This window comes from Ursus arctos, unplaced genomic scaffold, assembly GCF_023065955.2.
Source record: "Ursus arctos isolate Adak ecotype North America unplaced genomic scaffold, UrsArc2.0 scaffold_15, whole genome shotgun sequence".
In the NCBI taxonomy this organism is placed as follows: Eukaryota; Metazoa; Chordata; class Mammalia; order Carnivora; family Ursidae; genus Ursus; species Ursus arctos.
This window is the reverse complement of record NW_026622819.1, coordinates 33,786,220-33,813,687: the sequence shown is the minus strand read 5'-3', so window position 1 is coordinate 33,813,687 and position 27,468 is coordinate 33,786,220. Positions and strand designations below refer to the sequence as shown.

The following is a 27,468-nucleotide window of genomic DNA, read 5'->3' as shown; positions in this document are numbered from 1 at the left end:
AAGAAGAAAGGTAATTTTAATATGGAGCTTTTACTACAGCCTTCCACAAATGCATGTTATTTATGAACATAATTTCCACTTTACTGAATTCATTTTCTAAATTTATTGGTGTGAAAGTATTTTGTTGAACATTTAGCAATCAAAATGTTCTACTCTTTGATTTTGGACCTCAAAGTCATTCACTAAATTAAAAAAAAATCTCTGCAATAATCAATCAAAACTCAATACTAAATTAAATATTTCTTGGGGACAAATGCCATGTGTCATTAACTTTTGTCGATTTCAATGAATATAGCACATCAAGCAAGCACTAGGTGTTCCACAACACACTTTGTATTAAATTACACTCCTCTGTTACCCTGTACACATACAAGACATATCACTACACACTAGTCACTCACTGCAAAAAATGTGTATTCTAGTCACTGTCCTAACTATATATAGCACAGAATTTATCCCAGTTGATTCAGATGAAGAGACTTGAACAAAGTTACCAGTTACAGAGGTATAGGCCAGGGAAATAAACAAGCAAGGAAAAATGAGGGTAGACCAGCAATGGAGAGGAAATGTTACCACTCCTTGAGCTTAAAGATCAAGGGAAGGAAATAATACTGCAGGGACTCCAGTGAAAGTTGGAGCCTTGCAGGAGGGGTCATCCAGCAGGAAACATGGATCTGGAAGAACATGGCCACTGCCAGAAAAGTTACGGTCAATCAAACAGGAGGAGGAGAGGAAGAAACACCCAGAGTTTTCTCTCTCCTGGACTCTGATCTTCTGAAGATCCCATCCTCCCACCAGCAAAACCAACGGCAAGTCACTGTCCAAGGGACACTGCTGATGCACAGGCGTCAGCACAGAGCTGAGCAGAAAAGGGCAGGAAATGGATCTGGGGACCAAATCCAAGAAAAATCCAACATCATGAATACTGCATTCTCCCAACACAATAATATTTCTAATAGTAATTACTAGATAATTAATCTTCTCTGTTGAAGGCTAATTAACAGAGGCAAAATTGGTCAAGTAGGGAGAATGGGTTTCAGGTCAAATTATATTTGATAATATGTATGTTTAATAGGAGGCACACAGAACAGTGTATAGATTAGGGAACTCTTACTGGGAAGTAACTAAAATAAGCTGGAAAGCATAAAATATGCATCCAGACATCTGAGAGCAGAAGGTAAGGAGAGAAAATCAGGTTGAGTTGGCAGAAAGGACGCAGCCCAAATGCCCAGTCTGCAGGTGAACCTGTGACGGATTATGTCGACACATAAGAAAAGACTGAGTCCTGATCCTGTGTGATGCCAGGAAACAGAAGTCAGTTTCCTTCAGCTCTTTTTAGACAGTAGGACAACCAGAAAAAAATAAATAAATAAATAAATCAGGGGCTCTTTTTTCTCCTCCCAAATCTCTCCATTTGCTTTCTGAGTCCTAAGATAACTTTATTTTGTTCATAATTAATAATAAAGTACCTGAAGTCATTCATTCATCCATTCATGTTTTTTACAAGGAATGTTGCCCTGTCTTATTTATTTGGAAAATCCTGCACCATGCACAATGCCCAGCTGGCACATAATAGGTATCCATAAACATTAGTTAAATAAAAACTAGTTAAGTGAATGGATGAAGAAAGAAATTTACGATAAATTATGTCTGTTGTAAGACATTGCAACTTTAAAGAAAACATGATGACCTGCCAATTGAATCATAAACATAAATGACTGGTATCAGAGTATTTAAAATTCTGATCAAGGATACAGAGCTAGGAAACCTAGAGGGCTTGAAGTGGAAGGAGGCACAGCTCTACAAAGGGACAGCTGGAAACACAGAAAACAAACAGAACTCTTCATACTTCACAGCTTTGTCAAGGGAAGGTTCTGTTTACCATCAGCTGGGAGGAGACAAATAGCAGCTTTCTGGAAATATGTTTGGTGTGTTTGGTGCCAACAGGCAGAGTTGAGTCTCCAAGAATTTTTGTGAGTTATTGTATAATTTAAACATTCTTATATGGTTGTGGGGTTTTTTTTTCCTTCACTACCTTGGCCATTTTTCATTCTCAACAATAGATCATTAAGTCTGTTTGAAAGCTTGGGAATAGAAGATTTAATTTAGTTTCAAGCTTTGGAAAAAAATTATTTAAGCCAATACCTATGCTTTGAAATATCACATTGCCTTTATTGGAAATTTAATCTCAGAATAGAGAAAGCAGAATCGAACTATCAATCTACTTTTTTAGAAGATGCCATGAATTTCCTGGAGGAGAACTTACAAGTTCAGATCATTAAAAAAAAAATTCTTGATTATTCTGAAAACACATGGCGTGCATTGGTTTCTAATTGTGTTCATTTCACAAGTTTTGATAACATCGCCCCCTCTGCCAAATATATACATCAATATTTATTCAGCTAATCAACCGGTACCCAATAATTCAGCACCAAGCTATTTTATTACTTTTCTCTGGCTACTCTATTACAGCACAGATATATTGGTTTTGCATAACTAAAGCCTCCTAACCCCTTATCATTTCCACCCTGGCATCTCAAACATTAGAGCCATGAGTGGTCAGTGATAAGGAGAAGAGGAGCTGAGAGGGGGAAAAGAGAAAACAGACAAGGCAGGTGTTACCAAAAATATTAGGACAGCAGCCTAGGGTTGTTAAAATTAGGACTCAGCACCTGAGTTCTAAACTCTGTTCTACCACTGAGTGACTTGGGCCTCAGTTCATTCAGCTATAAAGTACATGAGTTGGATTCAACAATTGCTAAGGTCCCCCCTGGCTCTCAAGTACTGCAATGCTCTCTGTGATTTAAGACCTCATTTCCTTTCAATTGAAACGCCTTCTTAAAAAAAAAATAAGATATCACTATTTGATTTGGCCCAAATGTCACTGACTATAAGCATCATCTCTAGCTACATCCTGGGAAGACCAGAAGCCTCAACAATGTCTTAAAAGTGGCATCTTCCCAGGGCGCCTGGGTGGCTCAGTTCATCAAGCATCTGCCTTTGGCTCAGGTCATGATCCCAGGGTCCTGGGGTTGAGCCTCACGTTGGGCTCCCTGCTCAGTAGGGAGTCTGCCTCTCCCTCTCCCTCTGCTCCTCCTCCCGCTTGTGCACTCTCTCTCTCTCTCTCTCCACTGAATACATAAAATTTTAACAAAAAACAAAAACAAAAACAAAAAAACCTGGCATCTTGATATCCGAAAGGGAACATGGGCTGGAACACACAGTCACGAGGACTACCACTGCAGACTTCAAAAATGAGGCCTGCACATGTCTACTTAGTAGAACAGCCTGGCTGACTTTTGACCTGACTTATTATTATTTGAAGCAGCTTACTGACACTGCCAATTACATCACACATAATAGAACACACATCTTGTAATTGAACCACAGATAGTGCCAAGCAACATAAAGAATCCAGGAAATACATACTTAAAATGTAAACTGCTCAAACAGAAGAGCTACTGAAGGATCTGGAAGTACATATGCAAACTGCTTCTCTGAGGTTAAATAGTCACAGTTTAGGATTCTTCAGTGGCTGCTGCCACTGACTTGCTTTTAAAAGCTTCAGTAACTTCTTAAGACATCACATTAAACAAAAGGCCACATCTATTTCCTCCAATAAAGAGCTAGCCTAATATTACTGGATATGTTTAGGACACAGAAATAAAGCATGCCTTCCAGAAGTTAGAAAAAAAGAAAAACAGCCTTTTAGAATGAGTAGGTACCACTCGGATCTGAAGCTTGCACTGTCCTTTTCAATCGTTGCAGAGAAACAATTAATAAAGGAACCCATTAAGACCTGATTATTGCTGCTAAAAAAGGAAGGTAGAATTTCAGTCCTTTGAAGTAACTGAGAATGATTCAGGCCTCATTACAGAGATATAATCTACATTCATACATTTATGTTAGTGATTCAAATCTATTGGGAGAGATTGAATTCCGTTAAATAGTGCATCTTTCCTGTGGAACTTTTCTCAGGCTTTCTCGGGCTAACCCAAGAGGTGACCTAACAATGCACAGCCATGGAGTATTTAGGGATTCAGCTGTGCTGTAAAAGAAAGGCTGTACAGAAAAGAAAAAGAAGAATGAGATATAATCTAAAAAGCTATGTCAGCTTTTCCTTTGGGCTGTTTTGTAAATGCCCTTCCTGTCATCACGCTGTACAGAAGAACGGCGAAAGGACTCTAGAAGTTTTAAACACTGCACCTGCTGCAACAGATTTTAATGTGGAACCTTGACAATGTGTTTTTTCCCTATTTCAAGAATAAAAACACAAAACTTCTTACGAAGATCTGAATAGCTTTCTCTGCTGGAGTAGAAAGTCGGTAGATGTGGGGCTAGGGGGGTAGAGGGGAGACTACCTTCGGGGTAGGAGGGAGTGTCTATTGTGACTTTTAAAAAAAATTAAAGGGATTTCAAGCTGGCATCAATAGTGTTGATGCCCAGTGTAGAGAAACCTCAAAATTATAACTTCCTATATTTTGTAACTTTTCACAGCAGAACCTTTACTGTATTGTTTCATCAAACACTTTAAAAATGCAGTTTTAATTAGTTGTCAGTTCAAACATTTGGATTCTACTGAACAATTGGACTGAAACTCAAGTCCCTTAGAAACACTACACTTTCTCTCAGACATTTGTTAGCTCAGGTATAAAACTGTGAACTTTCTTAGAAAATTAAAATTAGCACAGTGATTTCATTTTTAAACATCCATGCTTTAATGAAAGAATAAAACTTTGAGCAAATGATGTATGTTCTTTATTTGTTTAGCTTTCCAATTAATGGCTACAGAAATCAGAATTGTATTAAATTAAAAGACCTACTGTGCTGTTCACCACATTGTCAAAATCTTTTCAGTAAGCATTGTAATTGGTTATAAACAAATGCAATTAAAATCCTGATTCTAACATTACGTGGCTCTATTTCAAAGGCTCTGAATGAGTAGGAAAATGTAAGTGCATGCATATAAAGTCATTTTTTCAAGACACTAAACAACATAATTGGGCAATTATTCCTAATGCCCATCTCTAAAGCTAGATTTTTTTTTGTCTCTCCGTGTTTTCTCCTGCTCACAATGAAAAATGAGGTCAAATGCACATTATAGGGATTCTGGCTTGTTGTAGATACACCAGCTCTCCTGATTAGCTCCCTTTGAATTACAGTTACAGAGGTCAAACTTCCAAGTTCACCTTGAAGTGATTCTCCATCTTAGAATAGCAGTCTAACTATTAAGTTGAACCATGTGAAATTGCCACTTTGGAAGGTCAAAAAATATAAAATAGTGGCGATTTCATATGCTTCAACATAACACTAATATCTAACTGCCTCACAGAACATAAATATTTTACACCATTACATCTTCAGTTATTCCTCTCAATCAAGCCTTCCCTAGTACAGAGTAATTCTTTTAGTGATCCTCTAGGAACTGTCTCTTACTCTGATCAGAACCGATTATCACAGTTATTTGCCTCTGGTGCCTCTTAATTCTTGGCAAGACGTCCTAGCCAGGGGTTTGGTTCTGTCTATACCTGGGTTGTGAGCATTGCTAGCAATGAGGGTGTTGTGACATGTACTGCATGTGAGGAAGAGGGAGAGCTGGTAGTGCAGTTGTATCGTAAAATAGAGCCCTCTTATCATTAAATGCAAAGATAGAAAAAAGAAGACGCCCCTTTTATGGCAAAGTGCAAAGAAAATTGCATAGAGAACAGCAGAACATTCGGCCAAATCCTATGGGTAAATCTTCGCCATCTCAGTAAAGTGCGTCCGCTTTGAAGTGCACGGTGATTCAGTAAAGGACTCATGCTAGCAATTAGAAATTGGTCTTTTCGGTCCCCCATTTCATTTGCGCCAAGAGAGAGGCGACTTTTAAGGGTAACGATAAATCTCCCTGAGCTTAAAAGGCAGAGAGGGCCAAAGTGTGAACTTTTTACTTCAGCAACGGAAGCGAGAAATCAAGTGATTCATTAAAGCAGAGACCTCCTTGGAAGCTGGCAGAAGAGGAGGAAAAGAAGCTAATTATGTCTCCGTTTTCTGTGCTCACTCCGACCAGTCTATAATCCGCTGCTTTAGAGGGTTTATCCACAGCATCTTCTGCTCTCTCCCCCCGCCCTCCCTTCCTTCTGGGAGCCAGAGGGGGGAGAAAAACAGTCAGCCAAGCACCAAGCTCCAGGTGGCTCTGAAGTACTTCACTGCCAAAACAAGGGGGGGGGGGGACATCCTACGCTGGAAAACAAGTGAGAAAGGGGCTCCCCAGAGGGGACTGGTTCAGGCTGGAAGACAGCAAACTTCGGGAAGCCCGAGCAGCCAGCTCACGCCGGTGGCCAGTGCCGCCAGCACTCGGACACTCTACAGCGCTTCGCCGGAGCTGGAGGCGCGGGGCGGAGGCTGCGGCCGCGGAGCCACAAGGAAGGGACCCGGCAGCCCCCAGCTCCGCTCGGAGGCATCGCGCTCTCTCCTCCTTGCTCCCCTACTCTCCCCCCCCCTCGGCCCCCTCCCCCTCCCTCTCCCTGGCGTTCCCAGCAGCCGAGGGTTTCAGATGTCCCACCGCCGTTTGACCCCCTCCCCCCGCTTCTCCACCCCTGCAAATGAGGTTTGACCAGCAGAGGCAGAGCCCACCTCTGGCTTAGAATCACTGACATTTAGACTCCAGGCTTCAACCTGTTTACAAGCGGGCTTTCCAAAGGAAGGGGGTGGGGGGGGGAGGGAAATAGGGCCAAACAAAACACCAACCGCCATCTCCCCCAAACAAGAAGTGACTTTCTGGAGGCTTCAAATCAACAGGCACCACCAAAAAGAGAAAGCAAGAGGGGGAAGGAAACAACGGCGACCGTCAGCTTGCCTCCAGTTCTGACAACTCCAAAGGGACGCACTCTTAGAACTGGCTAGCAGGCTGGGGCTCTGCGGAGAGGGACCAGAAGGTGCCAACCCCAGAGAGGCGCAGATATCTCCCCCAGCCTCCCACCCCAACCTCTGTGGGTTTTGTTCACCGTGCTGTCATCTGTTTTTCAGACCTTTTTTTGCATCTAACATGGTGAAGAAAGGAGTGAAGAAGAGAACAAAGTAACTCCTAGGGGAGTGAAGATCGCTGGTAACCAACACCACCACCGCCACCACCAGCTCCTGCTACTGCGGCCACCCACGTCCACCATTCACCGGGAGACTCGAGAGGCACAAGGCAGCGGATCCGAGAAAGGAGCGAGGAGAGGCAGCCGGCCCTTCCGAGGAGTTATGGATGTTGGTGCATTCACTTCTGGCCAGATCCGCGCCCAGAGGGAGCTAACCAGCGGCCGCCACCTCCAGCTGTCTCCTTGCCTCGCACCAGGTCTTACCCTTCCAGTATGTTCCTTCTGATGAGACAATTTCCAGTGCCGAGAGTTTCAGTACAATGTGGAAATGGATACTGACACATTGTGCCTCAGCCTTTCCCCACCTGCCTGGCTGCTGCTGCTGCTTCTTGTTGCTGTTCTTGGTGTCTTCCATCCCTGTCACCTGCCAAGCCCTTGGTCAGGACATGGTGTCACCAGAGGCCACCAACTCCTCTTCTTCCTCCTCCTCCTCGTCCTCTTCCTCCTTCTCCTCTCCTTCCAGTGCGGGGAGGCATGTGCGGAGCTACAATCACCTCCAAGGAGATGTCCGCTGGAGAAAGCTATTCTCTTTTACCAAGTACTTTCTCAAGATTGAGAAGAACGGGAAGGTCAGCGGTACCAAGAAGGAGAACTGCCCGTACAGTAAGTAACAAATGTGCGCTCCCCTCCTTCCAATTATCCACCCCCCCACCCCACAAGGGGGGGGAAATCTGTTCCAGATGTGGCCAGCTAAATATTTACGTCCCCAACCCCTGTAAAATGATTAAGTGGAATACTTTAACACTAAATCACTCCCCCCCCCATACATTGTGCTGCCGCACCCCCTCCCCTTGGCGCGGCTCCCTCCACACCCCCCACTCCTTGCCACCCCATCTGCCCCATCTCTCCAGCTTGTCATTCCCGGACCGCGCTGGGCGATGTAGAGTTGTTGCTGTGCCTAGACGCCCCCTCTCCCTCTCCATAGCCCTTCCGCACCTCATCTCAAGGTCCCCTTTCTCTCCCTTCTGTAAATGGCTCAAGTAAACACATTTGGTTTCTTTTCGCTGGCAATCTTATTAAGAGTTTTGGGACAGTTTCCTCAAGCTGAAAATAATTATCCGCTGTCAATTATAGGGGCTTTATGGGAGCTTTATTTAAGAAAGAAAAGTCAATTCCGTTGGCTCCCCACCCCCATGTCTTTACCCCACTACCTATCTAGACAGGAGTGCAAACATTTTTCTGGTTTTGATTTTTTTTTTTTTTTTTTTGGCCCCTCTTGTTGGTTTGAGTGATTGCAGTCCATGAAGTCAGCTTTTCAGGCACCACCGCTGCTATTTGTCTTCTGCCTGCCTTCTCTCTTGGTAACATGATGCTCATGTCTGCATTGTCAATGGCATATGCGCTGCTTTGTGGTGTCCCGTTGTACTGGTTTCTTCTGAAACCTCTCATATTGCAGAGCCATACTACTACAGCATTGTAAACATCTGGGACTGGATTCACACAGACCTCACACAAATTTCATTGTCATTCTTTTATTTTCAAAGTAAAAGTCATAAGTCTGTTTCCATGGCTATAGTTTGTCCCATTGGATGAGGTTTTCTATTCAGGATAAATTATGCCCTCCGCCCCATCCCTGGACGTTTTTCCGTTTTCCTTTCTCTCTTTCTTGCTTTCGTTAGCTCTTTCTCTTCTTTCTTTCTTGCAGGGGTGTGGAATGGGTAGGGGGAGGGAGAACTAGAAGAGGAGGGGTGGATATTGTGTCTCCTCTTGAATCAGTCCAGCAAAGCCAGATTACTCTGTTGGCTTCCTCTCCTAGTTACTTTCAAGTGGTGAGACTTATTCACCCTCTATTGATTGCTATTTGAAAGGATCCCGAGGCTATGTAATGGCACACTGAAGACAGTAGAACAATGACATTTAAACGTCTTTAATGACCATTTAGCATTATCTCAATGGTCCTTCCAAGTTACGTTTTAAAGGGACCTTTACGTGTCAGTTGTTTGGGAATTTTCTTGTCAACAAACTTAAATACATGGGTCGGACATTCCAAGATACCTTGGCCCAAAAAAGTATCTGGTACTAAGGGGAAAGACAATCAGAATTTAGCATTTTCTTTTTTAAATAAAGATTGACAGGCATTAAGACTTAGATTTCTTATTTGGGGATCCACATATATTCAACATTAACTTCTGTTCCTCTGCAGCTGCTGCTTCCATTTACTAAAATTAGCTATAGGTTAAGTAATAAAAACACTTGTGAAAGTATTTTAAAGTATTCCGTCTTGTGTTTAATATAGAGATGTGAAATAGTCCATTGCCTATTTTTTTTCCATTCTGATTCATAGAACGTGACTGAAATGATGTCACTTATGACTTTTTTGTTTGAAAGTCATTTGTTACCTGAATTCATTGGATACTGTGTATAGATATAGCTGTTGATTAAAATGTAATACCTTTGTTCACTTCTAAAACAAAATAGTTGTGGTGTCATCCAGGTAGGACGATGGGGAAGAAGTAAGCCAAACACTTGCTGAAGAGAGAGCTGGGAGTTAAAAAAAAAGAAAAGAAAGAAAAGGAAAGAAAATCCCCTTTGGTTGAAACTGTTCTTTGTATTTTAGTTCATGGAGATAAATATATTTTCAAAGTGTTAACCTTGAGCAAAAATCTTTTTTTTTTTTCCTGGACACTAACTTGATTTTGCTATTGGTATATTTTAAGTGTCTTTACGAAGTGATACAAGGACCAATCTATACTAGTTTGTTTATGCAACTGAAATTAATATTTTCTAAAATAATAATCATGTGTGCTTATTAAATAAAATGATTGCCACGAGTATACACTGAATTATATTTTTACAGTAAGAATTGTTGCTGAAGAAAAGAGTATACAATTTTTACTGCATAAAAACTAGTGTGGACAATTTCCATTCTAACTGTCCAAAATATAATAATATCTCTTCCATATAATAAAGTAGAGCAATAGCCCTTGTTAAAATACCATATCTTATATAGTAATGCAATTTAATCAGTGGTTGAAAATGAAAGGGGGTGGGGCTTACTCTGTTAAATAATGTCAAACCATAAATAATTTAGGCTTTCCAAGAACATCTGTATCGAGACACAGCAAGTGAAAAGTAGAGGTTGAAAAAAACCTTAATTTCACATGTGGCTGGGTAATCAGAACTCTGCTACAATTTCCAGCTGGACTGATTCAGCTGAACTACATGGTATCATTAAGATATTGTCTAAATGTTGCATAATTACATGTGAACAAACTTTTGCCATGCCTACAGGGTAACCTGCCAGCCAGCCCACCAAATGGTAGCCTGTTAAATATTAGGGTTTCTGAAGAGTGTCAGTTCCTTGTCCAAAAACCACTTTTCAGTAACATTTTCCTAAACAAGTTATTAATTACTCTCAATATACAAAGCTGTTCTTTTGAGGTTTGCTTATTTGAAGCTTAATTTTCTTTGTTACTTTTGACCCTAGTATTATTGCTGCTAAAATACAGTAACAGCTTATCTAGGGGGTTACATGTTTGGGATGTCCTGGGTAATTAAACAACTGCTTTACTGGCTTTTTGCCAGCAAAATACTAACAAAAGGGAAGTAAGGAAATCACCCATAAACGTTGCAAAATCATTTTTAACTTCTACCTCCAAAGCTGGTTCCCAGAAATTGGATGGTTCTAAAAATATTATATGTGCTAAAGAAACTCTTCAATTTGGGTGATTATAACTTTTTTTTTTTTCCAGTGGAAGGGGGGTGGTTTTTGGTTTGCTTCTATGCCATCGTATGAAAACAGAATAAAGGGAGCAGAGATGAATTATGGTTCTTCTGCTAGATGTCTAAGAAGGCTTGAATAATTTAGAATAGCTGTAGTGTATCTGTCACTAGATATGCTTGGGCTCATTTAAGTTTGTTTTATCATTCTTTACATCTAGAGCTTTGCCCTTGAAACATTACCACTCAGCTCCAGTTCTGGCCTCGTAGAAAGGCTGGATACAGCTGTTAGGTACCTTGCAACTGGGACTGGTAGACTTATTTCTGGATGTGAGTGGACTGTGGGCTTCTCCCATGGTTGTCACTTATAGAAAAGGGGCATCTCGTGAAAAGAAAATGTATCCCTAAACTTGGGAGAGCCAAGAACGGCTATTCTCAAAATGGAAAGCCACAGTGCTTATGAGTCTTTGTGGGAAAGGAGTTCGGGAAACAATAGAGAAATCAGTATGTACTGTGCAGCATGTGCCTATTTTTTCAAATATATAGATCATTTAACACATAATGGTCCTATAATTTAGGTATAACTATCCACATTTTTTCAAAGATGAAGCTGAAAAAAGGAAATTGGCCAAGGTCATTCAACTGTAAATTGGCAGAGTCAGGTCAAGACCTATTTGGTTGTATTATTTCTTTTACCTCCGCTACTGGCAACATTGATGCCAATATATTTGGATTAGACACCTCAAAACTCTAAAAAACAAATTATCCAAAATCATGACCACTTCTTGCTATGAACACCAACAGTTCTTCAGGTTCAAACTGGAACAGTAGTAAATTGAGAGAGGAACACAGATGAAACATGTTCAAGGTATCCTCACTGCAGGTGGCTACATGGTATCAGACAAGTTTAGTGCATTCTCTAAGTGAAATATCTCTTGATATTTTGTTTGGGAATATATTTGATTATGGAAACACAAAATGCATATACACAGATCTCACCTTTTTAACAAAGAGCATTAGAAATACATGACCATTTAAGAAAAATCCATGAATGTCATTGTATATAGTAATTGTTTACAGCTGAGGGCAAAATGTTTAATTGTTCCCACATGTAATAAAATAATTTGATTTAAATACCAGTGTGAAATTGGGCTGTTGCAGAAACTTCTGATATATGACTCTAAAAAGGGCAAAATCTTAGAGACCTCAAGCTATATTTATGTTAAGAAAGCTTTAAAATGAGTCTGCAAATCAACAAGGTACTTCACCACATATAAATGACAAATTACTGTCTAGGATTAAAGGTTTGCATCCTTACTTTTAAACTAATACTAGGACTTATTGTAGGAAGTTAAATAACAGAAGAAAAGTAATTGTTGAGGAAAATAGGGACTTGAATATCATCTAATAAATATACAATGGATTTTTGGAAAGAAAACCTATATACAACTTATGGCTTCCCCTCCTGTCTTACTAAAGTTGAGGTCATTTCTACAGTTTGCTTGCATAATTTATAACAGGCAGCATTTAATCATGCGCGTTGAGGATTTATGAAGGTGGAAGACACTGTATATAATGTTTATATGACACTGTCCTGTTACCTTTACTGCATTCCTACCATATGGACCCTCCACTTTGATGGCTTTATCATAAATCCATTAAAAAATGCACAATTACAGAGTTTCCTCTTCGTGAATCTGATTTATAACCTACTAGAAGAAACCCAAGAAAACAGTTGGCAGAAATCACATGCCAACATTAGAGTATGAGAAGTCAGAAACGCCAGTCTCTAGGTAGATCTTGGGTATTTTAGGACTCTATTAGGCAAAGGTATGGATCACTCTTTAAAAACACGTATTTTCAAAATGATGTTTAAGCACAGAATTTAAAAGAAAAATTTGTGTCTTATAGAATGAAGGAAACCCCACTGCATGCATATTTTCTTCTATATTTTTACTGTCTGGTTTAGAGCAAAAAGGCTGGAATACCAGTTCATTTTTTTTTCTTTTAGTGTTTAATGAACTTATAGAATATGAATGAGCACTTTAAATTCCTGCACAGTTACCTTAATGTGCAGAGGCAAACCCCATTTATTATCCAAACGTCCAACTTTCCACAAGCCAAAATGTTGGGAAAAAGTTGACAGCTCATTTGAAATGGAGCTAATGTTCCTCACATTTATGAGCTGCCTGTGAATATCTACATCTTTCCTAAGCCTTAAATGTCTGTATGCTTATCCAAAATTGTAGTACAAATGATATTTCTTCATTATGCTTCAGAAGGAAGAGTAATACATGTGTATTAGTTCAAAGTGATTTTAATCTATCTTAACATTAATTCTGTGAACTTTGCAATGAAGAGTAATTCAGATGACGTTTTTAGTATTACTGTTCCAACATTTGTTAGCATTAACAGTTGATACTTGCTTAATGTAAGTAAGTAAAATATTAGCATTTCCCTCCCAGAAATTAAAGTTCTCTTTTAATTTTCCAGTAAGATTGGATATAAGATTTATGTTTATATAATTTTAATACAGCTTTATCACAGTCTAAAAGATAATGAACCTCATTTTGTCTCAAGTCCTCTTTGCAGAAATATCTTCATTTTTCATGGTATATTGCAATGATTTAAGATCATTTGCATTTACCATTTGACCAGTGGTGTTTGTTACTTGGTTTTGCCAATCAAAGATACTTACTTTTCATAACTGGCACTCTTTTTTTTTTTTCAGTGCCTGTTACCTTTACCTGTGCCAGTCAGTCAGGACGATAAGTGACAGCCTAGAAACAGGCCTTTAAAGTTAGTGAAAGAAAATGTACCTGCATCTTGGGAAGTCATCAGTGACACTCTGATCAAGAATTAATGAATACAAAGCGTCGATGCTTTATATATAGAATCAGTTTAAAACCAAATATTTAATCAGTACAGAGTTGACACAAATAGAAAGTTTCAAGATATCTAAAAGGGAGCCAGGTCATCCACCAAATAATGGCCTTAAATGCTCTCCTGCCTTTAAATCAGGTCAGTTGTGTTCTTTCTTTGAACACTGTGTTCTAATTGGAACAATAAATCAAAGACGACACTCAGAGTAGATTCCCATGTAAGGTGGACAACTGGACAGTGACTTTTTACTGCTGCTAACACGTGCATCCAATTACCATTTGAAAGATTCATAGTGCTGGCAGTAAAGCATTGCCTCATTTTATAGTTCACCTAATAATTCTTCAGCCTAAATCTGTCCACCTTTACCTATATCTAATCTGTCAGTATGTGTGTTATCATTAATGAGGAATTTTCAAATGTTTGGCATGCTTCCTACAGTGAATGATGACATTGAGCGATTAATGAACCATTTAATTAACCATAATAGAAGAGGCAAAGTATTGATTAAATCAATATATCCCCAACTTCAGGTAAATTGTCAACTAAATATAACCTCATAATTGCACCACAACTATCACTTAATTATGAATAGTGTGGGTTAACTGCAACTTAATTCCAAGTAGCAATGGTTAACTGCAAAATTGAGAACTTTTTTTAAAAGGCATTTTTCTATAATCATTATTTTCTTTCAAGCACCTGGTGTTAACATGCTTTACTGAAAAACATACGTGTTAGGTCATCCTTAACCTTTTTTGATGCATTGCCCCTACTTGAGGATAACCTGACATATTCATAGAGTCTCTACAATTCAAGGCTCGTCAACTTCTAATAGTTCTGTCTTGAGGCATTTAGACACCTGAACTATTAGATATCTGTGATAGCCCTGCCTCTGAGGCCATGTGAATCCATGATACTTTTTCAGTCCCTGACCACGTCACTATTGTCCTCCTCTTTTTCTTGTTCTCCCCCCTCCCGCTTTCCCTGGTTTCCAAACCTTTTCCATACCATTTAGGCCAGGGAAAATCATCCATTATCATTGCTTAGCATGTCATATTATATTTGGAGCCAGCAGCCTCAAAATTTTTGGATGTGCAACATCCAAGACAGACAGCTTATATTCTGAGCATCAAAGTCTTCAACAATGTAAACTCCACATACTTCATCAGTAGTCTCTTCTCATTTTGAATCTCCAGTGAATTCTCCCTTATCCCAGCACTCAGGTCAATTTCTTATAGCTTTGCCTTTAGTGAAATAGGCAAGCCACAGATAAGTACCTTTTGCGAATGAATGCTGACTGGTTACTAAATCATCATCCTGCAATTTACCCCAGATTAAATATTCTTTTTCCAATAACTCTCTTTGCAGGTTCATTTTACTTTTCTTTTAACTGTTTTAGTACATGTAACACTTATTAGCTGCTTTGACAATTTCCGTACATTTTTGTCTTTGGACTCCTCTGAGAGAAAGTGATGACTCAGGGAATCAAATAACTAATTCTCTATTTTAGCCATCATTTATTTCGAAGAAGATGAATGGTAATCATAAAGGTCTTCACTATTTCCAGCTTCCATGATTTCCCTTAAATTACAAAGATTCTCTGTACATCCCTGCCAAAGGTAGCTTTTAAAAATAAAACCCATTTTCTCATTAATAATGGTTGTCAAAGGGAAAAACATATAAAATACATATGCATATATATACTCCAGACTGACCAAATATAGAAATGCACATATCTTTGTTGGAAAAATATTAAGACACCAACAGGAGTTAGAATTTTGATTAATAGATATGCGTGTTCACATTTCTCTCAGGGAAGAGCCTTTTTGTACTGATTGTTGAATTAAATTTATTTTTATTATATACAGAATCTGACTATATAGATTGCTCTGTTACCATAATAATTAAAAGTCAAGCTTCTTTTTACAATTGATTTCAAATTAAAAAAATACAATCGCTTTCAAATTATATAGCTGTATAGATGTAGATCTATTTCCAAAGCCTAAATTGCTTTGATTTACTGATAGAATTATTAAAAGAAAAATAATATTTTGTAACATGGGGAAAATGGGGACACATGATATTAATTTACAAACTATTTCTCATCTAAAGTGAGCTATATTTACAATGTTATTAATAAAAGTAATTACCAATGTAGTAAACCAGATTTCTAGGGCATTTTTTGGAACATCTCTGTAGAAGGGTATGATTCCACACATATGAAAAAAAAAGTGCTAAGCATATTGATCAGATTATGGAATAAAAACTTGATAAACAAAACTACAGAAGTGCTTTAATGCTGAAGCAAGAGAGATGGTAAAGAACATATAATTAGAATGTTCGAAGCCAGAGGAAAAGCAGAAGAAGACAGAGAGCATTTAGACACAGAATGTGGAAGGAGGAGGACATGCTTTGCTAGAGTGATGGAGACAAGGGTTTTGAACTCCCAGGAAAGAGATCACACTAATGAGTAGTGCTGCAAAAAGGCTGACATGACAAGAAAGGTGTGAGGGAAATATAACCCAAGCCCTGGCATTTGACTGCATGTTAAATTAACTGAAATGAGAACCTGTGATCTAAAAGGAATCCTACAGAAGTAATCGCAGCCACGGTATCAAAGTAAGAAAGGCTAAGTCCAGAGCTCCTGCTAAAGAAGCAGTAGGATGGAGGGATTAAAAGTGTGGGCTTTGCTAAAAGTGATTACAGGTATGGCCCTGGATTGAAAATGCACTTTGTAGACACAGAAGTGGGTGTGGCTGAGGCTTTGAACTGCCATACAGTAATAGTGTATGACTTGGACAAGTTGTTATCAGTAAAACAATGACATTAACAACATCTTCCTCTTTCCTCTATGGTAACGATTAAATGAGATCATTCATTCATTCGACAGAAACTTGAGTGCCTGCTTGGTGTTGGATACTGTGTGACACGTACGTACAGTACTGAAAAACGATGCTGGTTTTGCTTTCACAGAGCTTCACTCTAAAGACAGTGACAAAAAAAAAGATAGAAAAATCAAGTAAACAAAGATGTGATGAAAAATTGGGATAAATGCTATGGAAGGAACAAGTAGTGTACTCTAAAAGAAAACAATTGGGAACTATTCTAAACCTCATGGCTAGGAAGCATTTGAAGATGGGAGGTGGGAGGTAGCAAGAGCAGGGGGACTGATGCCTCCTCCAAGAAGTACAAAATTGGCGCCCTGAGCCTGGGGCTTGGTAAGAAGTTTGGGGAAGTCAGATTTAATGCATGGAATAGCTTAATGGTGCCTGGTGCCTAATAAGGCCTCAGCAAATGGGTATTATATAAAGAAAATGTAAAGATGATGCTTCCCTTTGTTTTAAGGGAAAGGATCAGGAAAGCAGCTAGCAGATTATTTGCTGAAGCGGGAAGTAAAAATATTGGAATGGAAGAAAGAGGCAGGAATGAGGACGACAACTGGCATTTTTAGGAAAAGGAAATATTAGAACATCTCAAATTATTTAAGATTTGCAATTGTAGTGTTTGTAATGCTCTAAAGTGTGAGGGAAAAGAGTAAAGGTCTGGTTTATTAAGACACTAGTAGCAGATATTTGAAAATTGAAGATAATTTGAGGAAAGAGAGAAGAGTTAAAAATAAAGAATAGAAGATAATGCATTCAAGGACATATTGTAAAAGAACAAAGGGAAAAAACAGGGATGAAACAGGTAACTGTGGAGACTGGACGAAGGCAGATGACTGCAGAAACGGCAAAAAAGAGAAAAGTGACTCTGTGAGATATTTCAAGACAAACTATGCTTCAAGTTATGATATGGTTTTGGGCCAGGATTATCACAGATGCTCAGCTCTCAATAAATTCTGTAGCCTCAAAGGGTTTACAATCTAGAGATAGAGAAAGGAGATCTTCACAAGGGGTTGGAAGATAATATAAGACATTTATACTAACCACCAAAGAGGCAGGGAAGAAACTAAGTGAAGAGCAACCCACAGGACGCATGAATGACACGGGCAGGGTCACGCTAAGAACAAGGACTCCAGCTGCACACCGATAGAAAGAGAAGAGAAAGAATGTCCTAAAAGACAGCACAGAACCTTACATGAAGCTTCCAGGCAATAACAGGCAGGCGAAGGGGGTGGAGCAGAGTTTGCAGGTTGGGGCTACCTTATGAAACACCAAGTAAAATACACTGGAAAGTGTTGTCATGTGTGTGGGGGGGGAGGATATATAAATACCCTTGTATTGGAGGACTTCACTTTTCTGCTAAACTACTACATTAACACAGTTTTCATTTAAAATTGGCCTTCTTTATTTGTGTTACTTTTTGAAGTAAAGGAAAAACAAAGAGAAAGCAGAGCAATGGTTTACAAGGCTATATAAATGATGGTATAATAGACATAACCTAAACATATTGAAATTCTAGCTTGATCAGCAAAACAAACCAAAACCCAAAACTGATTATATACTAGGGACACAAAAAAAGTAGTTCTGATCTACCCCAAGTGGCATCTTCCTTAGCACTCATGATTACCTAAAAAATTTAAAATAGTCCCTACTGCAGAAGTTCTTAAAATATACACAGCACCGGGAAGGGCTTTATCATTTCTCAGCAGATTCCCAAAGCCAATTACTGAGGCCTCAGTGGTACTTGCTCCCGTTGTGTATTTCTTATCATTCCTGTTCTAAATTAGCTCAGACTTACCGGTTTGGGTGATTAGGAAAAGAAAGTCAATACAGCTCCTTTTCTTGCAGAAGAATATACTTAAATACTTTTAAAACCAACAAGGTGTAAGACACAGACAGCAAATATGCAGCTATACCCAAGATGACACCAACTTCTTGATATAGACTCAGGGTTCTAATGCTCGGTAGCTTTGTGGCTTTGGACAAATTACTGGGCTGTGATCTTTGCAACTATTAAGTGAAGATAATGACATCACCCACCTCATCAGTGTTGGCAGGATGAGTCTGTAAACTTACAACTGAGATTATAAATGTAAAATTCTCTATACAGGGTTTGGCACATTTTAAGAGCTCAAAATATTAACTCTCATTACCATTTTATGCTAGGACTACTGTGTTGTTTTTAATTATCTCATTTTCTGAATGAATCCCTAAGTCATGGCCTAATATAAGATTAAACAGAAAATTGATTATCATACTACTTTATTTCATAGTTCATAAGGCATTTTTATGTGTCATAAGTTGATTCTCAGAAAAATTCTATAAAATGGATTAAATAGTCACTGTTACTCCCATACTATATTTAGAGGAGAAAACTGAGTCTAAAAGTTATGGTGTCAGGCTCAAGTTAGATAGTTAGCATAAGTGAGTCAGGATTCAAACCTAGGCCAGGCTCAGAAGGGGTGACCTTCTGCCTTGGAGTGCAGGGAAAGTCTCAGTATGCACCTCTTATACCAGCATAGTATTAATGGCACCCTATTTACTCTTGAAGGCCCACATTACAAAATCACCCTTAGCCAGTTTGGTCTGTGTAAGGCACAAATCTACACAAGCCAGTTCGCTATTAATTACTTTAATTTCTTCACAATGTCCTTAGAACAAGATCTATATTCCTTAACATGTCCTGTAAGGCCCTCGGGATTTGTTCCCTACTGATTCCCCACCCCATTTCTTACTATACTCCCCATTATAGACATACTGAGTAGATGTTAGTTCCAGAAAATGCCTTTCCCCTTATGTCCAGACCCTGCACACACAATTAGGTCTAGCTGGAGTGATGTTTCTCCCCTTGCCCCTAGCACTCCTTCCTTTCAAAATCTTGTTAGACGTCATCTCTAGGAGGCCTTCCTGAATACTCCCTACATACTTTGTCTCTAGTATTTTAACACACTCTCACACTTGATTAGTTTACCCATCTAGTTTCCTCATACACAGAAAACCTGTTGAGGGTAAGGACTGTACATATCTCATTACCTTCACATGCGAACCCTCAATACAGAGTCTGGCATATGATGGGCCCTTTCTATATATTTTCTAGGGAAATTTTTGTTTTTAACTCTATGTCCTGGAAGCAAGTCACTTAGAATCTTTGGTTTAGTCACTTGGTCTGGAAAGCATGATTAATATACCACCTACCCAAAAAAATGCGGTTGAAGTAAATTATCTTTTAAAATTACATTAGGTTCTAAGTTCTACAGTTCTGAGAACTTAGAAAATGTTAGGCCCATCATTACTTAACTGAATGTTAAGTACTTAAATTCGCACAAACTTCTGAATGGAAATATTATGTAATCCTTGAAATGGATTCTTTCCCATATTTTTTCAGTTTTCCTAAAGTTACTATTGACTATGGTCAGTGGATATAAATGATGACTTTATTCTCTTTTAAAATTGATGCTGGCTGTGAGATACTTTTTGTTTCAGAGTTAGCTGGATACTGGAATAATTTGGTAACAATTAAGAAATGAGCAATTCTTGGTAATTCATTTAGAGAAGAAGAATGTACTACAAAGAATGGGAGTAAAAGCATATGGTTCATAGTCTTGGTCATGTCAAAACATTTGCTGTGCAATCTTATGCATGCCATTTACTTTAACTTGACCTCAGACATCTAATCTACGAAATGAGTGCACTGAACTAAATTATTATTAAAATATTTTTACTCAATACACTCATTTCCTAGGTTAAGGACCAGATTCTGCAAGCATACCAATATTAGGAGATAACAACTATGATATGATGAATAATAGCCACCCAAAGATATTAAGTCCTAATCCCTGGAACCTGTTTTTACGATAAAATTTTGCAGGTGTGATTAAGTTAAGGGTTTTTCGATGGAGAGATTATCCTACACTATCCAGATGGGCCTTAAATGCTGTCACTTGTTCTTATTACAAAAGACAGACAAAGGGAGATTAGATACACACAGAAGGCAGTTCGGTGATGGAAACAGAGAAAGAGAGACTTAAAGATGTGATGCTTTGGTTGTGAAGATGAATGAAGGCGATGTGAACCAAGGGATGTTGCTGTAGCAGCTGGAAGAGGAGACAGAGTCTCCCCCAGAGCCTGTGGAAGGAGCTTGGCCATTCTGACACCTTCATCTGAGCCCAGTCAAATGGATCTTGGGCTTCTGGCCTCCAGACTGTGAAAGAATCAACTTCTATTGCCTTAAGACACCAACTTTGTGGTAATTTTTTACAGCAGCCAAAGGAAACGAATACCGATTTTGATACCTCAGAGTGGGTGCTGCGATAACACCTAAAAGTGTGGAAGTGATTTTGAACTGGGTAATGGGCATAGGTGGGAAGAATTTCGAGACACATGGTGGAGAAAGCCTAGATCGTCTTAAACAGACTTCTGTAGACATACAGGCATTAAAAGCACTCTGTTAAGGGCTCAGAAGGATGTAAAGAGCACAGTAGAGACTAAAGCCTATGTTATCTTAGAGAATACCTATCTCTTCATAAGCAGAATATTGGTAGAATATGAATATTAAAAGTGATTCTGATGACAACTAGAGGAAATAGGGGGCATGTTATCAGAAACTGGAGGAAAGACAGTCCTTGTGGCAGGACTGTCATATAGGGGCAGACACTTAGCTGAGCTGTGTATTATAGTCATGTGGGAAGTAGAACTTGTACGTGGTGAACTCGGAAATATAACTGCAGGGAATTCCAAGAAGGTATAGCCTGATTTCTTGCTGCTTTTAGTAAAATGTGAGAGAAAAGAGATAAAGTGAAGAAAGAATTGTTAAGCAAAACAGAACCAGCACTCGATGATTTGGGAAATCCTCAGCCTATCCGGATGGCAAAAGATGGCTAAATTAGGAGGTACACTGTTAAGGAAGTGTGCTCTACAGAAAAGGCCTGGGGTGAGGCCGGACAGCCTTAATCTAGTGCTGGAGAGATTAGGCACCTGACTGATAGGTTCCCTCAGCCATCTCAACAGAAGCTAGGAATAGAAATTATAAAAGGAGGGGGCACCTGGGTGGCTCAGTCGGCTAAACGTCTGCCTTCGGCTCAGGTCATGATCCCAAGGTCCTGGGATTGAGCCCCACGCCGGGCTCCCTGCTCACTGGGGAGCCTGCTTCTCCCTCTCCTCCCTGCTCATGTGCTCTCTCTTGCAATCTCTGTCTCTCTCTCTCAAATAAATCAATAAAAATCTTTAAAAAAAAGAAAAAGAAAGTATAAAAGGAGGATCTGAGGAGGACCCTCCGACTACTGACATGGGTGCCTATGACATACACAGAAGACCCACAAAGTTTTTGAGAATGTTGTATCAGCAGATACACTCCAGTCTTGGACTCAAAGAGACAGAGTTGGATAAAATGAAAGAAGGCTGTCAGATTCCCACAATTGTACAGGCAGGAAACAGGCTGATAAAACTATTGGGCTACAAATACATGCTAGCTTTAAAAAAACAAAAAGGAAAGCTCACCAGGATCACCACGAGGGCAGGGCCTTAGGCACAGAAGGCAGAACCACAGGTGCCGAGGGGGAAACCCTAACCACAGGCCCGGAGGCCAGACCCACAAGCTACGAAGGACTCTTCTAAGGCGCTGAAATCCACAGAAATTTGCCCTGCTAGGCTTTGAAATTGGTTGAGACTGTTGACACTTTTCTTCCTTCCACTTTCCCTTTTTTGTAATGGAAAGGTCTGTAACTGCTATGCTATGTCTGTCCCACCACTGTATTTTGGGAAGAGATACTTTATTTTCTAGCTTTACAGATTCAGAGATATAGAGGAATTTTGCCCCAGGATGGATGGAGCATACCCAGAGCCTTGAAGAGGCAATGAATGGTTTCTTACCTAGAGAGCTTTCAGAAGGAATGTGACCCTGCCAACATTTTTATTTCAGCCCAGTGAAACTGATATTGGACTTCTGGTCCCCAGAACTGTTAGAAAATAAACTTCTGTTGCTTTAAGCCACCAACTTTGTTGTAACTTGTTATAGCAGCCCTAAGAAACTAATACAGTCACCTATGACCATTTTATGTGGCCCAAACTAAAGATAATTTGACAAAAACAGTATCTTATCATGGAAAGTACTAAGCATGAATTCAGATGTAAGTGTGAACGCTTTACCCACCTCTGAATTGTGTGACTGAGATACAGGTCTAGATTCTTCATCTGATCAATGAAGATTAAAATAATTTCTGTAAAAAGCTTATAATAGAACCTCAAATTTTAGTTGAATCTAAATTGACGATGAGTTTAAACGACCATATATCTGTAAACCATTGTTTTAAAAATATAGTTTATTTGCACATCGTATCTTGATTGCTGGGCACTACCAGGGCAGAGGAAGGGCTTTGATTGTTTGATGCAGAACTGTGGTCTGGTTTTCCACTGGGTGATGAATTCAGTGTGGAGTAGAGAGTATCTGTTCTCTTCCTCCTCACTGGTCCAAGAGCCACACTGCTGAAGGTACATGCCAAGCCCATGGGAACCTTTCCAACTTAAAGAGGCCCTTTTAGAGTTAAAGGTGGTAGAAGATCTATTTAATAAATGGATAATTAATATAATTAAAATGTAACCAAGTCGTACTTTCCAAAGTATTTCAATGTCTCAATATGTTGAAGCCACATTTGCTCTCTTTGAAACTATACCCTGCATCCTCTATCCTCTGTCCCTGTGCATAAAATTCACGTAACATCCTAGTTCAAGATTTTCACATCACAAAAATGTTTCCATAATGGTGCAACTCTCCTAAAATTTATTATCATGACTGACTGTTTACATCACTTAAATTTTTAAAGCCTGGAAAAAAGCATGATTCTAAAACTGGTATTTCCTCTTATAGAAAATTGGTCTCTCTCACTGAATAGGCGCTATGAAGTTGCAGACAGTAGAAACATGTTTTCCTGTCATGTCTTAGGATAATGGGGCTTTTTTCCAAGCTGAGGCTCACGGTGACATCTCCTAAGCTGGAGTGTGATGGAGCTCACTCCTTTTTCTCCTTCACACTCACTGTTAACGGAGTGTTGGGACTATTGTGATTTGAGAAGAGAGGGAATGGTGGTGATATTGGGAAATGGGTGCAATTAGGAATAGGGCTCTCATGCAAGGGAACTGGGTAGAAGATCCGATCTACAATTATCTTGAGCACAATGAGCATGCTGGTGGTGAGGATCAGTCTTCCCATCCCTGGTGGCATTCAAAGATTTTTACTTGTAGTCTCTGAGACCAAGCAAATACGAATCCACAGGCGGCTTCTGGGAACATGCTTAGCAATACAATGCTGGCTGTGAGCTCTGGTTTGAGAGGCAGCCCCTACCTATTTCTCTTAATAAAAATAAGATTACTTCTAATAAGTACATAGAAAAGACAACTGGAGCAAAAGAGCAAGAGAGGCCAGATTTGAAATAGCTAGTAATACTAGGCAATGTTAAGTGCTTCTCAGAGTTGGGCCACTGGACCACGTGATCAGAATGAACTAGAGTGCTGACTCAAAATGTGAATGATGAGTCCTATTCTGGAAGGACTGCACAGGGGGAGGGGAGACTGGTAAGAGGTACACACACAGGTGTCTGAACTAGAATAAATACTCAAGTGATTCTTAATGCCAACTAATCTCTAAGAAGCAATCAAATTAAGGATGACACTAAGTTAGGTGTGGAGGTGAGGATACAAAAGGCCAAAGGTGTCTTGAGCTTGGAATAATCAAAAAAACTTGGCAGAATGAATGTCATACACATACTGCGTGCTTGCATATTTTCCATTTTTCCACATATTCTGGGAATGGGGAAGTGCCAGTATATTTTGTAAAGAGGAAGTAATTTTAAAAGTGAGTTAAAACACATGCTGACGTGTAAATACTCTTTCGTGGGTGGAAGTTATTGATAAATCTGTGATGAGGTTAGTTTTACGCTCAATGTGTAAAGGCACGAGTCGCATGTGCCAAGTCTGGGGTGAGAGGAGAGACGACGACACCTGTGTGAAGCTGGCCATTTTTGCCCCGTGTCAGAGCGCCCTGCCACTGCTATTTCTGAGCCAGAGCTGGGGGTGCTACACCACATGACAACTGTGTAAACAAACTCAGCGATTCAGGGCCCCTCCCCACTTGTTTTGTTATTGTTGTTGTTATTGTGAAGCCACAGGAATCTATGTACAAGCGCCCCTAATCCCAAGAGTGTTAGCAGGAACAGAAACCTCCAAGTGATCGCTTGAGTTTGCCGTGCACCTTCTAAAGCTAGAATCATGAAAAAAGAATACTGAGGGGATTCTAGAGTTTCCCGGAAATGACCTTTCAAACTCCACAGCTCTTTAATGGCTGAGGCATCACTGAGAGGAATTCCTCTCTGTTGTGAGGCTTGCTTTCTTTCAGTTGTGGAAATTATTTGAGCATCCATTCCCAGATATGACCCTTTTTTCAGGTGATTCGGACTGGCAGGCACTACAGAAAAGGCTGTGTGATATGTTCACCTTGGGTGTTCCCTGAGTATGCACACGATAGGTTCCCTTCCGGGTCAGTGATATTTCTTTATTCCTACAAAAGACATCTTGGACCAGATTTACAGCCCAAATAACTTACAGGATGTCTCCTGCAAAGTCAGAGGGAATATGAATCTGGAAATATTAATAAAAGAATCAACAATTAACACACCCTCTGCATCTTTTTTCCCATGTTTATTTCTTCTTATATATTTTTTCTTTGTACTGAAAGCTTCGAAGTCATTTAATAAGATTGGCCAGAATACGTTCATCTGAGTTGAGCTACGTGTAGTCACTGACACTGGCCATATTTTATTAATCTGAGATGGTTACTCAACTGACCAACCTCAAGGAGTGTGGTTGGGTTTTTCACCATCCAAAAAGACTTCATGGGGTTTTAAATTATTTGTTATATCCTGCTGTGCTCTATGAGGTACTTGGCCAAAGGTGTTTTTGCCCTAATGTCTTGTGCTCCAAAGAAGGCATCAAATTTTTTCAACTTTTTAAAAAAAAATCTCAAATTGAACACTGCTTTTCACCAGAAAAATGCCTTCCATAAATTGTCATGTTATTTTCCCTTTTGATGACAAGGATTATAGAAGAAAAGCATCCTGTTCTGGACCTTCCTACCATCCTATGGCCTTATTTGGTGACTGACATTTTAATTGAATTAAAGTTTTCAACCAGTAATAGTAACATTTTGTCATATAGTAAAACTAAAAAGATACTAGAAAAAGAAAAATAACTTAGAAAATATTGTATTCTTAAATTCATTCTTATTTTACCTCAAACATAATAAATACTCAGTAATATTCCTACAACCTCTTAGATTAACTGGATAGAAAATCCTTGTTTTCCTATGTTGATCACTGAAAATGTTTGAAGGCAGTTCAATTTTAATCGACGTATGGGTTCTGCATGTCCCACTGATTGTTTGTTTTATCATTTGGCGTATCAACAGAATCCACTGAATATACAGGTAAAGTTTTATTTAAAAACCAATATAACAAAGATTTTATTAGGCAACATTGAATGATTGATGTAAACTGGGGCAATGGTCTTAACTAGGGTTGCCTAGCTCCAGAGTTGTAGATACTGTTTCAGTTCTGTTTTTAGAATGGGATAAAAGAATAAACAGCTAAGGCATGAAATGCTCAGTTAGTCCTAAATACTTTACATTTGTACTTATTTAAGCTTCAAACAACCCTAAGGTGTGGATACTAATAGTGTCCCCAACTCACAGATGGGGAGATCTAAAGGAGCTAGGAGACTGAGTAATTTCACTGTAGTCTTAACAGTTGATAAGAGGTGGAGCTAGGACTTGAACCCAGGTAGAGCGGCCCCAGTGCATATGCCCTTAACCAGTATGCTACTGCGCCCTTCCACAGGATGCAACATACAACTGGTCTGATTTGAAAACCTTTTGTCAAGTAGAGGCAAACTGTCAGTATGGGACCGTAGGAAATTAAACTGTATAGCTGGGGGAGTTTTATCAAGTGTTCTGTGCTTTCTTGACTCGACTCTGCCTCCTAAAGACCAGAGAAGATCTCTTCTTGCTATCTACCGATTTGTACCTGCAGCTTCAAAAGGCTGGCTCCTGATCGCTTATGTCTTGATACTCAGCATGACTAAAATAGACACAGGACAAAAAAATATATTTTCCAGTAGTAAACTTTTTAAAGAATGATAAACTGGAAATGTTTTAAAAAATAAAGTTTTATAGTATGAATTTATTTTTCTGTCAGTTCTTTCAGCTCTAAATTCTTTATGTAATTTACTTATTATCAAAGATGATACTTTGGACATAATCGCCTATGAGGAGAAAATATTTCATTTTCATGCAGTTTGGGAAATATTTATCTTGAAGCCAAACTGCCCAAAGATATATTCTTTCACTAAGAAAGCAAAATTTTAAAAGTTTACTTTTCCCTTCTTATTTAATGTCCCTATAGTTTCCAAGTTTAAGACTTGAAGTATTCTCTTTAACTAAAGAAAGCCATTCATATTAAACCCCTACGTCTACATGTAGCCACTTTTAAATCCAAAGGAGAACTTAAAAATGATCCAAATATTGAATCAAATAAAAGATTTATTCCCCTATCTTAGCAAATGTCTTTCCTAATGAATTTCAACCAAACTAACCTAGACTCAGCTCTTGGCATACCTCATGCAAATGGTAGATGTGCTTTCTGTTTTTGAAGGCGAATTGATATTCACAAATCATATGTCACAAGCCACTAAAAGTGTCAGAATCCCACAGCAGGCCCTTGGTGGCTTGTTAATCTCTCCTGTTTAAAGGAAACAGACTAATTCACTTAAATCTAATGAAAGCCATGCCTGCTCCAGCCCAGTCCCTCAGTGTCAGCCCATGCAAGTCCTGCCTTCTTTCTTCACCTCCTTCTTTCCTGGCTCCCACAATTAAACATGAA

At 39.2% G+C, this 27,468-nt stretch overlaps 1 protein-coding gene across 1 annotated transcript in view; it reads left to right on the top strand.

The window, feature by feature from the left end:
* Window positions 1–6,523: 6,523 nt before the first annotated feature.
* FGF10 (fibroblast growth factor 10) overlaps window positions 6,524–27,468 on the top strand; it is an 81,062-nt gene continuing 60,117 nt past the window's right edge. Inside the window, exons 1-2 of the mRNA XM_057312232.1 lie at window positions 6,524–6,917; window positions 7,009–7,727. Of these exons, the coding sequence (XP_057168215.1) occupies window positions 7,385–7,727 (343 nt within the window). The 5' untranslated portion in view covers window positions 6,524–6,917; window positions 7,009–7,384. The remainder of the gene's footprint in view (window positions 6,918–7,008; window positions 7,728–27,468) is intronic.